At 48.8% G+C, this 14,811-nt stretch overlaps 1 protein-coding gene across 2 annotated transcripts in view; it reads right to left on the reverse strand.

Annotated features, from left to right (window-relative positions):
- Positions 1-2,007: 2,007 nt before the first annotated feature.
- The window catches only part of Fam114a2 (family with sequence similarity 114 member A2), a 33,640-nt gene continuing 20,836 nt past the window's right edge, over positions 2,008-14,811 (reverse strand). For both annotated transcript variants that reach the window (XM_045153237.1, XM_045153236.1), the window contains exons 10-14: positions 9,669-9,788; positions 9,115-9,254; positions 6,674-6,746; positions 5,609-5,662; positions 2,008-3,174 (exon numbers count right to left, since the gene is read on the reverse strand). In XM_045153237.1, coding sequence (XP_045009172.1) covers positions 3,022-3,174; positions 5,609-5,662; positions 6,674-6,746; positions 9,115-9,254; positions 9,669-9,788 — 540 coding nt within the window. In that variant the 3' untranslated portion in view covers positions 2,008-3,021. The remainder of the gene's footprint in view (positions 3,175-5,608; positions 5,663-6,673; positions 6,747-9,114; positions 9,255-9,668; positions 9,789-14,811) is intronic.

A 14,811-nucleotide genomic window follows, 5' to 3' on the forward strand; every position in this document is an offset into this window, starting at 1 on the left:
CAAGGGGCCGTTGGCGCGTTATCACTCAGTCCTACATCCTGGATCACCTGTGCAGGTCTGTGTGCCCACCACAGTGCACGCTCCAGCCCCACAGAACCCTTCCTGGTGTTCTTTCAGCCACCCCTACCTGCCACTCCCCAAGCTTCTACCCTTGGCAGCTACCCTCTGCTCTCCATTCCCATAATGCATTGCCATGCTTTTTTTTTTTTCTATGAGAGAGTAAGAGAGAGAAGACAATTGGCACCCCAAGGCCTCCAGCCACTGCAATAAAACTCCAGACATGCCTGACGTCTCGTGCACGTGTGGCCTTGCATGCTTGTGTCACCTTGTGCGTCTGGCTTACGTGGGATCTGGAGATCTTAGGCTTTTTAGGCAAGTGCCGTTAAGCCGTCTCTCCAGCCCAATTGTCACTTTTATGCTACATAAAGAGAAATGCACAGCACATAGCCTTTGTAGACTGGGTTTCACCAGTGCACCTAATTAATCCCTCTGAGATTCACCTGGGTTCTTGCATCTATTGAAGTTTACTTTAATTGTTGAAAGAATTCAAGTGTGGCAGTACCACCCACTGTGTAACCAGTTTATTTGATTTTTGTTTTTCTTTTTTGGTTTTCCTACGTAGGGTTTCACTCTAGTCCAGGCTGACCTGGAATTCACCATGTAGTCTCAGGGTGGCCTCAAATTTATAGCGATCCCCTTACTTCTGCCTCCCAAGTGCTGGGATTAAAGACATGCACCACCATGCCAAGCCCACTTAATTAATTTTTTACTTATAAGCAGACAGAGGGACTAGGCATGCCAGGAGGGTTTCTTGCCACTGCACATGAACTGCAGATGCATACACCACTTTGTGCATCTGGCTTTACGTGGGTTCTGGGGAATGGAACCTGGGCCTTGAGGCTTTGCAAGCAAGTGCCTTTAACCATTGAGCCATCTCCTCAGCCGGCTTAACCATTTCCCTGCTGAAGGACATGAGTCCAGTTTAGGCTGTGGCAAGCTGCTAGCACCTTCATGCTCTCCTGCTTCCTGCCTGTCACATGCGCTCCTGCGTCTCCGAGGTCTCTGTCCTGCTGTGCCCATTTGTCACCATGTCATTCTATGGCAAGAGTTAGCGGCTCTGGAAAACCTCGCAGGTGCCGTATGTGCACTATCACTAGGAAGACACCTCGGAGCCTTTCCTTTCACGAAATTAAAGAGAGCTAGGCTGCGCCGCCTGGCTGTCAATGACGGGGGAGAGGCCAAAGCGGGGGGGGGGGGGGGGGGGGGGGGGGGATGGCGGCACGTGTGCGGAACCCCGGGGCTGGGGAGGGACAGGCAGGTGGCTCAGCCCTGTGGTCAGCCCGTCTCACTGAAATGGCAAGCTGCTGGTTTAGAGGGACGTTTTCTCAGGGAAAGGGAGGCCTCCAGACCCACGTGCCCAGTGTGTACGGTGAGCACGTGCACTGAGCACATGGTCGCTCCTGGTCACCGAGGGAAACTGCTTTGGAACCCAGAGCACAGCCACGGTGGCATGAGCAGAGACGAGGGGGGCACGGGCGGGCGTGAGCGGACGCGCGCGCTCGGGCCCGCTGTCTCTGCAAGGACACGTTACTCACCTATCGGGAAAGCTCGGCGTCTGTGAGCGGGAAGTGGTCACGGAGCCTTTCTTTGCCTTTGGCTCAAGACAAGTGCGTTGCGAGAACGTCTGGCTTTAGCCTTCCTGACGAACTGCCGGGGAAGTGACAGGCATGAACCACTCTGGATGTGGACATGGCCAGATGACAGCAACAGAAGGACAACCCCGAGGAGGGGGAGTAATGAGCAGACCAGAGCCCCGTCTGCCGGAGCCACACCTGCGGGCAGCCCTGGGGGATCCCCTCGTGTGTGTGTCAGAGGCCTCGGCAACATGGTATATGTGGACTTCCTTTTCTCAAATATTTCATTTTTAGCCTTTTTGAAAATGGAAAGCATGTCAAGACTTAAAAGAATTTGTTAATCCTTGATATTTTGAAATATCACACTTATGGCTTATGAGTGGGTACAATTAAATTTTATTGTACAATTTTTAGAAGATGGAGGGCAGAACTAACAAGTTGTCTGAACCATTAAAAGTCACAAAATGGAAGAATTTTTTAAACACTAGATACCAAAAATAGCTTTTAGTTACTGAAGACAGCAAAAAAGGGGAGGCGCTCAAGACCCACAGAGAAGTTGTATTTAAAAGCATGCTAACACATAAATTAAGCGACAGACAAGAAGAAAACAATGTGTTGCATCTCAGAGGAGCAGTCCTGCCGCACAGGCATCGCTGCCATGGGGCTTCCTGACCCTGGCGCCTGGCCACCTCTGAGGCCTGCTGCTGTCGGTCCATCCCGCACAGGCGGCGCAGGATCTGCAGGCGCACGCGCTGGGCTTCAGGCTAGCTGAGGAGAGGTCAGTCATACCAGGAGCTTGTCGTCCGGGGTGGGAAAGTCACTTGAAGGCAGAGGGGACTTTGCTAAGGCTCAACCAATACCAAACGCCATGGGAAAGTCAAGAGCAGGCAACACTTCCCAACCGTCTCACAACCTCACGTGAGCAAACGTAATCACCTTAGGTTTACGTATGCTCAGTTCTCTTAAAGCCATAGACTTTACTCTAGAAAGCAGCAAGCCCAAGGCATTAGTGAGCCAAGACTGTCATAAACTCCAGGATGCCAAATTAAGTTCTTTCTCCTGTTTAACAAGCAATCATATCCCCAGGCTGTAAATTATATCCACGAGGGAATAGTTAGTGTTTGACCACATACGAAAGTAAGACCACATGTCTGCCAAGTGTCCCACTAACCCTTATCTAAGAGCGATTATTCTTGGGATGGCTACAAACATTTCCTCTCCAGTACTCGTTACACAACTGGGAAGAGCAGCGTGAGAACCTGAGAGCTCTGGCAGCAGGAAGACACGAGAGACCCTTTCAGCCTGCTTCTCCTCAGTTCCCTTCACTCAAGCAACTCTTCCTGTGAGCTTCTGCAGGCCAGCCCCGAGGAAAGCAGCCATCACCTCCTCAGGTGGATCCTTGCTCGTTAGGCTTCTGGCAAAGGCTGCTGGGTGCGTGGCTCACACCTGGCGACTCGGTCCTGCTCTCAATGAGAGAGATCTGCAGCACAGGCAGGAGCAGTTGAAAGGCATCTTGGATGTAGGAGGCACTGTTCGATGCCTGGCAGGATCACAGATTCACAAGAAAGAAAAGGTCAGTGATACGAGAAAGAAAACACATGCACACGACAAGAACGGAGATTCGCACTTGCAGTCTAGCGGAAACCACGGCTTGCCAAGTGCGAGCGTCGGCCCGACTTCCGCAGAGGCGCGTGAGCGGAAGACGAGGGCCAGCACGGACGAGGACTCTGCAGCGCCACGGGGCATCAGCACCAGCCCAGCTTGCCCATCAGAAATGGCAGCCGCTCCTCAGTGTCCTGCTCAACGGTGAGTCGAGGCTTATGTGTCCCTTGACTGAATGGGCAGATTCTGCCCCATTACTGCAGTCAATTACTGAAAGAGGCCGGGGGACAGGGGATGGGAGACAGGGCGGGTGAACCCTGCACCCGCGGGATGTCCAGCCCTCTGACAGCCTCCTTCCACTCATGCAATCAGAGAACACCAGATACTGCTCAGACACGGGACACACGTTCACACAAAACCAACAGGACACATTATGAAAGATATTAGGAAATCCTTCTACTCAGAGTTCGCCAGACTTGATTTCTATCAAGAAGCTCTCACCTTCCAGAAGAATAACAGACAGTTCAAAACATTAAGACATGTGATTTCAAGGTCAAGGACAGAGGAGCTACAAATCTGTAAGCATGAGCAGCAAACTCAAAACAGCAACGTGAGCCCATTTCAAGAGGAATGGCTCTGCCTGCACGTCCACGGCTACCTCTCCCACCCACACTTCAATGCACCTCAAAGGTCATCCAGTCAAACCTCCTTGCACTCAAGGACAGTCACTGCCAGTGGGGCGAGTCCCCGGCCCAGAGCTCACCCAGCAGCAGCACAAGCCACCGCAGGACAGCCTGCTCTATGAACTCCCCTCGGCTCTGGCAGCGACCACACCTCAAACCCACATTCTGCAAGTCATTTCAATGATCACAGGAGCTCCTCTGAGTGATAGACAGCAGACTGTCAGGAAAGAATTACCCTCTGTAATTATAACAAAATCATTTTAAAACTGAAGAAGTAACAGCCTAGGTGTATTTAAAAGCTACCCAACTGGGCAGGAGAGAGGCTTAGTGGTTAAGGCAGCTGCCTTCGAAGCCTGAGGACCCAGCAGGTTCCATTCCCCAGAACCCAGGTAAGCCAGCTGCACAGGCTGGCACATGCATTCAGAGTTCGTTTGCAGCGTCTGGAGACCCTGGTGTACCCATTCTCTCTATCTGCCTCTTCCTGTCTCTCCTCCCTCTCTCAAATACATAAATGAGTAAAAATTTTTAAAAAGCTATTAATACATTTTTCCCACTAGACTAATATAAGTATGTTCCAAACAGAACAAAAGTCTAGGACTGGAGAGATGGCTCAGTGGTTAAGCCACTTGCCTGCAAAGCCTCATGACCCAGGTTCACTTCCCCAATACTGACATAAAGCCAGATGCACAAAGTGCCAACTGCATCTGGAGCTCATTTGTAGGGCTAGAAGTGCTGGTGTGCCCATTTTCTCTTGTCTTTCTATCCCTCTCTGCTTGCAAATAAATTAATTAAAAAATATTTTTAGGGCTGGAGGGATGACTTAGCAGTTAAGGCATTTGCCTACAAAGCCAAAGGACCCAGGTTTGATTCCCAGGACCCATGTTAGCCAGATGCACAAGGGGGCACGCATGTCTGCAGTTCATTTGCAGTGGGTGGAGGCCCAGGCACACCCATTCTCTCACTCACTCTCTCTCCCTTTCTCTGTCAAATAAATAAATAAAAATAAAATATTTTAAAAATATATTTTTCAAATAGTCCAAGTGGTACACACAATGAATTTACAAGACAGAGTTCTTAAAACATGGAATCCATAAGTAGTTAATATGGCCAACTATGGGACTGTCTCATGCATCCTCTTCTGAGAACTTAAGCTCTGACTTCTTGACTCTGACAGGTACGATTCTGAGAAAACAAAGGAAGATGTCTGGCAGGCATGACATAATGTTTTCTAGCACTTCTGCACAATCCCCAAGCCGTGCGTGGAAGCGGGGCTCGTCTGTTCGTCTGTCGATGCGGCCCCCCCGTGTGACGGGGCAGCACGTGCTTCACTCTGAGAACGGCCTTGGCGCCACCGCGGCTGCTTCCCTTCATTCCTCTTACCGCAGCCTCGGCTCTCACCTGCCACTCACGGACACACAGCACCTGCCCACATCTACACCAACCCGGCTGAACTGCCAATCTGACTTTTAAAAGTAGGGAAGAATTAAAGACTTAAGAAATGAATGTAAACCAGGCATGGTGGCTCACACCTGTAATCCCAGAACTCAGGAGGCTGAGGTAGGAGTATCACCATGGGTTCAAGGCCAGTCTGAGCTACGGTGAGACCCCACCTCCAAATAAAAATAAAGAAACTTATAACACTTAGTATAATGCTTGGGAGCCAAAGGTTTAAAAACAATTAATACTGACCTCTAGAAATACTGCAGTGATTAATGGGTTAAGGACATCTGCCTTTTCTTTAACCTAGAATAAAGCACACAGTTTAACATAAAGAACTTCCTTTTTTTTTTTTTTTGGTTCTTTAAGGTATGCTCTCGCTCTAGCCCAGGCTGACCTGGAATTCATTATGTAGTCTCAGGCTGGCCTTAAACTCACAGCAATCTTCCTACACAGTGCTGGTATTAAAAGTGTGGACCTGGGCTGGAGAGATGGCTTAGCGGTTAAGCGCTTGCCTATAAAGCCTAAGGACCCCGGTTCGAGGCTCGGTTCCCCAGGTCCCACGTTAGCCAGATGCACAAGGAGGCGCACGCGTCTGGAGTTCGTTTGCAGAGGCTGGAAGCCCTGGCGCGCCCATTCTCTCTCTCTCCCTCTATCTGTCTTTCTCTCTGTGTCTGTCACTCTCAACTAAAAAAAAAAAAAAAATTATTAAAAAAAAGTGTGGACCTAGCTAAGAATGTCTTTTTATAAAAGATAGAATATAGGGCTGGAGAGATGGCTTAGTGGTTAAGGCACTTGCCTGCAAAGCCAAAGGACCCAGGTTTGACGCCCCAGGACCCACGTGAGCCAGCTGCACAGTGGCACACAGGTACAGGTCGTTTGCAGTGGCTGGAGGTCGTGGAGTTCCCATTTTCTCTCTCTCTCAAAATAAGTAAATATTTTTAAAAAAAACCTTGTAAACATGTGTGAAAATTGCCAATAAAGCTTTTTTTTAACAAAAAAAAGGAAAGCTAAGCTAGCAAAACTGGACACAAAACACCACCTACTCTAAGTTCTCATTCATATGAATGAGTAAAACAAATATGCAAGGGCAGAAACACCACTGTGGCCTGGACAGGGGACTGTGGAGAGGGAAATGGGAAACGAGTGCTATGTGTTTGGAATATTTTGGAGTAGGTGAGGAAATGTTCTAAAATTCTGCTCTAACGACGACTGCCACCGCCTAAGTACTAAACGTCTCTGACTTGACACGGGCAGCTGCGCGGCGAGCAACTACGTCCCACCCAGCTAGAGCCCGGCCCGAGGCGCAGCGCTTACCCCAGCAGCGGTCAGGCGGGCAGTAAACGCTCTGGACAGGGAAGACAGCTCTGTACACAGCACAGCCGTTACCCTAGGAAGAGGAGCAGAGTCAGCAGAGCCGTGCCCTTTCCCTTCTCTTTTATTTACTTAATAAGCTGTCCTTAATAACTGCCTTGAGAAAACAAGTCACTCCTGGTGATGGCTGTGAAAGAAAAAGCCTTTCTCCAGCTGGTTTAGTTAGGAACTAACATTTTGCAATGGCCCTACTAAGAACCACAGGGTGATCCTGCCCCTTGCTCACACCCCATCTTGGGTTCCAGCAGCCATCATCAGCACAAGGGGTACGAAGCTTCCTCCTGCGTGAACACACACTCCAAAATTCACATAGTAGCAGCCAGACTATTTGTCTCTCTTCGAGGACGACTTTTGCAGCCCCTGCCTTTCCCTGAGGTTTAGTCTCTCGCAAGGCAGACCCCTCTCTGTACCTGGCTCCCTGACTTCTGACCCACGTCCCTGCAACCGGAGCTGTGGAAATGGCTTCCCTCCTTGTCTCTAACCTGCATTTGCCTTCTCAGACCTTCCACACTCGGTGCGATAAATTCCCTTGTTAAATTCTAAGAACGGACACACTGGCCTGTTTACTTGGCTGAACTCTGACAGGTACAGTAATGATGTGTTAACTCATGTCATCTCTCAACACCACTATGAGGTACGCACCGATATTATCACTTTTAGACAATAAAGCTAAGGGAACTTAAGGAGCCTAGCCACTGTCACTCAGCTTATAAATAACATTAGTCACGTTCCAAAGCTTAGAGGAAAACATAATACTGAAAATTTACTGAAACCCTCTTATCACAGGTCTTTGGACATCAACTGTCTTATCCTGACTACGCATAGGGTATCTTGTTTTGCTCTCAGAGGCAGATTCTGTTTTCACTAGTGTGCCTGGGTGAATATGTTCCTAAGGCCATATTGACTGGGAGGGAGTTTCCCTATGACAAAAGGCAGGAAGCATGTCAGACCTTTTTAGTATATAGTTTGGCACTAAAACATCAACCTTAATTCCCCTCACCAAGTAAGTATAAGTAAATATGCATTCATTCACTCAGAAACACTCATGGAAAGTCTCCCTGTGTCGGGCACTAGTCTAAGCACTGGGGACACATCACTGAACAACTAAAGCCCCAGTTAATATGGATCCCAGTTAAGGGAGACTACAAACACTATTCACACATATCTGACTGTGTAAACACGAGAACACAGACACACACGTACGCATTCATCTACTAGGCAGTGACGCACGGTATGAAAATAAAGCAGAACAAAGGACCGACGAATGAGGAGAGATGCTGCATCGGGCTGCGTGGCAAGGGAGGGTGTCGAGGAGGCAGCATGTGAGCGCGCCTGCTGCCCGCCTGAGGAGCAGGCACCTTTCCACACTCCGGGCTGCTGTGGAGGGCGGTGGTGAAGGTGCTGCTGGGGGGCCGGGAGCTGCTCGCAGGCCATCCCCTCCTGACACGCTGCACACTTACTGCAAGGAGGACTCTCCATTAAAGCCGGAGGCTGAGCAGCAGGGTGTCTATAATCCCAGCACTCGGGAAGGGAGACTGTGAATTTAAAGCCAGCCTAAGCTACATAGCAGGAACCTACCTCCAAAAAAAAAAAAAACCCATTAGTAGGTCTATTTAGAAAGTACTAAGCCTTTTTCTTCCTGTCTCTGGGATGACTTACATTATTACTCACATTATAACATATTACTTTGAAAAGTTTGCTCAAAAACAATATAGCCAGGGAAAAAAATATGTGTGACGTTTAGACTGGTGTCTAAAACCTGGGACTTGGCAGATGCCCTTGACTTCTCTAGGTCTGCCGTCCTAGTTTTTTAAAGCTGCACCAGTCGCCCTGTGTTCTGTTAGGAATGGCAGGTTAACTCTCCGCGCGGTCCTGACGTGCAATGAGCCCAGTATTAACAACTACAACTAAGAACTGAGGCGCCCACAACTACTTCCGATTTTATCTATGCCAAGTCCCAGTCCTACCAGGACCAACGGTCAGCACCAGTCAATTAAGGAAAAGGCCAGTTTGAAATGCAGACGTGTCACAGGCTCAATAAAAAAAAAAAAAAACTCCAAAAGTGGGGCTGGGAAAATGGCTTAGCAGTTACAGCATTTGCCCCAGGACCTACATAAGCCAGATGCACAAGGTGGCTCTGGTGTCTGGAGTTTGCACGCAGGGGCTAGAGGCCCTGGCGTGCCATCATCTATCTGTTTCTTCCTCTCTCATAAGTAAATAAATGGATAAAATATTTAAACAAAACTCCAAGTGTACACGTTTACTATGTGCATGGGTACAATGTGAGCGATTAAGAGAGAAGTCTGCACACACTCAGGAGACGAGTCAAGACGACTTCTCAGCAACCCCCAGTGAATCTGCGGAAGGGGCCTCGCCGCACTCACTGGGCAAGAGCCTGGCCCCGCTCTAAGGCCGTCACTCCCTGCGTCTGCCCGTGCAGAACCAGGGCGGCTGTTTTGTGGAACAGCTCGATGGAGTAGGCAGTCAGCTCTGCGAGGCTCCGGATAGCAAAGGCATGGATATCCTGGACAGAAAAATAAAAACAGAATGTTCATTTGGTTGTTTATCTTTTCAATGAGTGAAACTGACTCCAGCCTGCTTCTCCCAACTGAGAGCTCAGCGTCTGAGCAGCGAAGACTGAGAGCGGCCCCTCCGTTCGGCCGCCTTCTTCCACGGTAACAGCGCCACGTCGCGGCGGAGCTAGGACCCCAGCACCGAGGCTCCCGCCACGGGGAGTGGCCATGTGGGCAAAAGACTAACACACAGTGTCTGCTGGCAGCTTCTGGGAACTCTCCTCGTGGCCGGCCCTACAGTCTGGAGCTAAGATGCTCCTATCTTAGATCCCAGAGTTGAAAAGACAGCTGCGATACAGCAGTTCTCCAACGCAATCCCACATCTTCACCTGACTGCTTCGGACAAGCCCTGGTCGTCTGGTTACCTCTACTGAGACTCGGCTGACTTCCTCCGTATCTTCTGCCTCCAGCCGTTCTCCTCCTCCTCTCTCTGCTAATGACTGGGCCGGACAGGTCCTGATCCACTCACAGGCAGTATTTCTTGCCTAAATAAGGACAGATTATCATTCAACAATTCAAATCCTATCAGGAACACATTGGCATCCCAGAGATCTTTGTGCTCCAGTTCTCACCAGAACAGGCTATGTGACAGGACACTACAATGTGGGCCAGACCACGATGCAGAAGTCCCTATCACACCTCAATGGCTCACACCATGTCTCCCTCCTTCCTGCTCAAGGATAACCACCTTCCAGTCACCAGAACTTAGTCTCACCAAGTCTTACAAGGCATAAAGATAGAACCGTACGTTCATTCTCACTTGGTCCGGGTACTCACTGCACAACATGTGTTACATGTGTCCATGTTGTTGTGTGGACTGTTCAATCTTACTTACTGCCGCATAATATGCTGTTTTAAACACACGTGACGACAATTTGTCCACTCTCCTGATAATGAACCTTTCAGTTGTGTCTAGTTTTCTTTGACACGTTATTATGTATTATCTTCTGGTTCCCCACCTACCCATATAATCACAGCTCCTTGGTCTCTAGTACATTATCAATTCTGCTTGGCCTGCCTGTACCATCACAACCATCGCCTCACACTCTCTCCTTGAGCACCACCATCCATCCCACTCCAGGAGTTATTAACTACCCTAACCTGCTACTTATGCCTAAACCCTTAACCTCTGGTGAAGTAGAGTAGTATTCTGGGGCTGGAGGGATGGCAATATGTGGTGGTTTGATTCAGGTGTCTCCCATAAACTTAGGTGCTATGAACGCTAGACTCCCAGCCAATGGAGAACTAGGAATTAACACCTCCAGGAGGCAGTGTATTGTTGAGGACAGGCTTATGGGTGTCACAGCCAGTTTCCCCATGCCAGTATTTGCACAGACTATTTCGGTTGTCCACCCTCTGCTCATGTCATCGTTTCCCCTGCCATCTTGGAGCTTCCCCTCGAGCCTGTAAGCCAAAATAACCTTTTGTTCCTACAGGCTGCTCTTGCTTGGGTGATTGCTGCCAGCAATGTGGACCTGACTACAATGCAGTAGGTTAAGGCATCTGCCAGCAAAAACAAAAGACTCAGTTTCAATCCCCCAGTACCCACATAAAATTGGATGAACAAGGGTGGTGCATGCATCTGTAGTTTGTTTGCAGTGTCTAAAGGACCTGGCAAACCCATTCTCTCACACATTCTCTTTCTCAAATAAATAAATATTTTTAAAAAATATTCTAAAGGGCTGGAGAGATGGCTTAGTGGTTAAGCGTTTGCCTGTGAAGCCTAAGGACCCCAGTTCGAGGCTCGGTTCCCCAGGTCCCACGTTAGCCAGATGCACAAGGGGGCATACGCGTCTGGAGTTCATTTGCAGAGGCTGGAAGCCCTGGCACGCCCATTCTCTCTCTCCCTCTATCTGTCTTTCTCTCTGTGTCTGTCGCTCTCAAATAAATAAATAAAAATTTAAAAAAATATATTCTAAAAGTTTCTGGACACATGCACCAGATTTCTTCAAGTATCCCATATCCAACATATAAAAGTAAAAGAATTTGGATATCTTTTTTTCTTCTTCATACAACTAAACTTTCATTACCCAAAGCTTCAAAAGTGTTGTCACATACCAGGAACCCAAGCCAGCGGGTCAGGTCATCCTGGACTCAGTTTTCCTTCTCTAATCATCAAATTGATCTGATTCTGCACAAGGATTTGCTCCAATGTGCCTACACCTTCCCCTCCTGATGACATCTAGTTCACATCCACTTTAGGACTAGCTCCCTGCTTCTGAGGCGACATCCTTACCTGTCCTACTGCCATCAGCCAGAGGTCACCACTCTTCTTGTGGTTATGGTCCCTTGTCAACTAGATCATACTCCTTACATGATGTGGTAAGTCCCCGTGGCCTGTACCCTAAATACTTCAGCCCATCTCTTACCTCTTTCACTTCATGGCCTGATAACGTGACCTGGAGCTGCACCTGTTCTTTCCGCCCACCACCCAGACACCATCTCCTCCAGCTAAATTTTCAAAGACCTTCCAGGAGACTAGGTACTTAACCTTTCTCTGAATTTCCATTCTCCAGTTACCCCTTAAATTTTAGTGCTTACCAGAATATACTAAAACTAACTGCAATAGCCAGCTCGTTTACCTAAGGCCTGGCACAGTGCATCTGGCTGCATCTAAACGCCTTTTCTTTGGTAGCATGTGGCTTTAGTTCAGTCATGTGGTTTGGGTGATGCATCTATAGTCTAATGCACCAACAGTTGGCACATGATTCATATTTAGCTACTAAACACATTCACCCCACCCTGCCCCCAGTGACTGCTTTGTGGATAAAACAAGTGGCCCTGTCAGGTCAAGGGGCGCCCACAGCAGCACCTGGTAAAATCACTGGAAAGGAAAGCCTTCTTGGCTGGAATGGCTCTTGGCCGGGCGGGGGGGGGGGGGGGGGGGGAGGTGGTGGAAGGCATCAGTCTGAAGCTGCCAATGGCCATCTCACAGCACAGAGCAGCTGCCTTAGGAAAGAAGCCACAGCAAAGACAGACCAGATGGGGCTGGAGAGATGGCTTTGTGGTTAAGCGCTTGACTGTGAAGCCTAAGGACCCCAGCTCGAGGTTTGATTCCCCAGGACCCACGTTAGCCAGACGCACAAGAGGGTGCACGCGTCTGGAGTTCATTTGCAGTGGCTGGAAGCCCTGGCACACCCATTCTCTCTCTCTCTCTCTCTCTCTGATGCTCTCAAATACATAAAAAAAAATAAAATAAAAACAAAACAAAAAAGACAGACCGGAGCCAAGGGACAGTGAGGCACATGAGCCGTGCCAGGAGCCAGTCCTGTCCAGGCTAACTTAGCTATTGCTTTTACGCCATTCTGACTTGAGTTCCTGTCACTTGCTGGAGACAGTGTCCTGGTTTCTCAAGAAATGTTTACTGCTATGAAATGAAGATATCCCACTGATTAACTTACTATAGACAGAATGTGTTCTAAGCTATAACCAGGTAACAGGGATCATAAAAGACTGGACAGCGTTCCAAATGGAGACTCATAGGTTTTATCGATGTGGTTTTGGGGCTGAATCTTGAACCACGGGCTGGGTTGAGCCCAAGGCTACAAGATGCATGAGCTAGAGCAGAGCCCTGTGCACCCACTGATTCGTTCTCCCCAGAGGATAAGAGCAATCAGGCTCTGACCTGAACCCTCCATTACTTATGCTTTAACCTCTCAGTTCCAAAACATCAAACAGAACAGAAGCAAGGAAATCCAGTGTGCTGAGTAAACCAAGGCATCTATCAAGCCCACAGCACAGGATGCAGGAAGCAGGAGGGAAATGGCACACTGTGTAAATGAAGGGAGAAAGAGAGAGGAAAAAGGAAGGAGGCAGGAAGGACACTTATTACCAAAGGAAGGAAGGCAAGTGGAACAGAGGAAGCAGTGAACGACAATCAAGCACAGAAATGGGTGAAACCATACAGTAACAAGCAGACAATGAAGAAGCAAAGTGCGCAAGGACAAAGGGAGGAGAACGAGGGGGAGGGAAGGAGACGGAGCTCTTGCCTGCTACAGAATGCTGAGCCAGCTGTCACAGGTGGAGGGAATGTCCAGTCACAAAAAGTGAAGCTACCTTTTTTACAATAAAGACTAGTACAACATGCATCCTGAATACAGCAAGTGTGAATGTGGCTCAGTAGGTAGAAGGCTTCCCTAGCATGCATGAAGCCCTGGGTTCAAGCCACTGAACTGCAAATACTGGCCCTGGTAAAACATGCTGTGGTTATGTAAGGTGACATCCGTGTCCTTAGGAGATAGGCATTGAAATAGTTCATATACAAGGCTCTGTTTACAATGCACTCTGAAACAGCTGCCAAAACTAAGTGTGCGAATACACAGCATTCATGGGCAAGCACAAACACTAGCCATAGTAACCTGCATCAAAGGTACAGGAATGGTGTTCTCGGTGTGATGACATTTCCAAAACAAAAGAACACTAAGATTCAAGCTGTGGTATGAATGTGAAATGTCACCCACAGGCTCATGTTTGGAATACTTGTTCTCCAGTCAGTGGCAATAATTTGGGGAGCTGTGGAGCCTTTCAGATGGGACCTAGCTGGAAAAAGTAAGTCATTTAGGGGTGGTTACACCCAAGGGTTACACCCTTGAAGGTTACAGCCCAGGCCATTCTTGACTTCCTGGTCCACTGCTTAAGAAAAGAGTGGCCACCTCCCACACCCACCAGGAGGATGGAGTTGTGCCACCATGCCGAGCTTGCTAAGGTGGGCTGAGACCTTCTGAAAGCCAAAATAAGTCTTTCCTCCCTCTAAGTGTGTCTGTTGGGTATTTTGGTCACAGTGACACAAAAGTAACCAAACACATAAGACTAAAGGTGTGTGGTGAAGGATGAAAGTGGAATCAGGAGGAGAGCTGCTGAGGTGTGATCTAAAAGCTCTGTGGAGAATGCATCACTTCCCCTGGGCACGGGGACTCCTTTGCTGGGTGGGTGGGACAAGATGTCTGCTGACTGCACAGACTGTCAGCCCTCCCCGCCAGTAAGCAAGGAGTTGTAGCTGATGCTGACTGGGCTGAAGTGTTTTTTGAGCTTGAGAGAGATGGGTGTGAACAGTGTCCCACAAACAGACAATGGAAGACGTGCCACTACGGAAGCACTACCCTGGAGTTGGGACTCCTCCCCACTCACTCTTAGCTGTGTGACAAAGAACCCTCTGGGTTTCACATGTATGAAGACAGCACAGGAGTCACTACCTAAGACCAGAGGCTCGGCCACAGGACTCTTGTTTCAATGTGTCAAATGTCACTATCGGTGTCCCCGAGTCTCAATGCTGGCTCCAGCTCCATGGAGGAAGGGTTACATACTGTCACCTCTGATGAGAGACCTCAGCCGACACTTGACCTTAGTAACTACTAGTTTGGTCAGCACTGTCAATTTCACACGACCAACCTCAGACAAGCAAAGCGATCCTAAGTGAAAACAGGTAAAGATGGGATGTGTGTTGTGAAGTAAACACGAGTTTCCCTAGTCTGGGGTACAGAAGGCAGGCAAAACATAGGGAACCTCTTT

The sequence above is a fragment of the Jaculus jaculus genome, chromosome 6 (genome assembly GCF_020740685.1).
Source record: "Jaculus jaculus isolate mJacJac1 chromosome 6, mJacJac1.mat.Y.cur, whole genome shotgun sequence".
NCBI classification, from domain to species: domain Eukaryota; kingdom Metazoa; phylum Chordata; class Mammalia; order Rodentia; family Dipodidae; genus Jaculus; species Jaculus jaculus.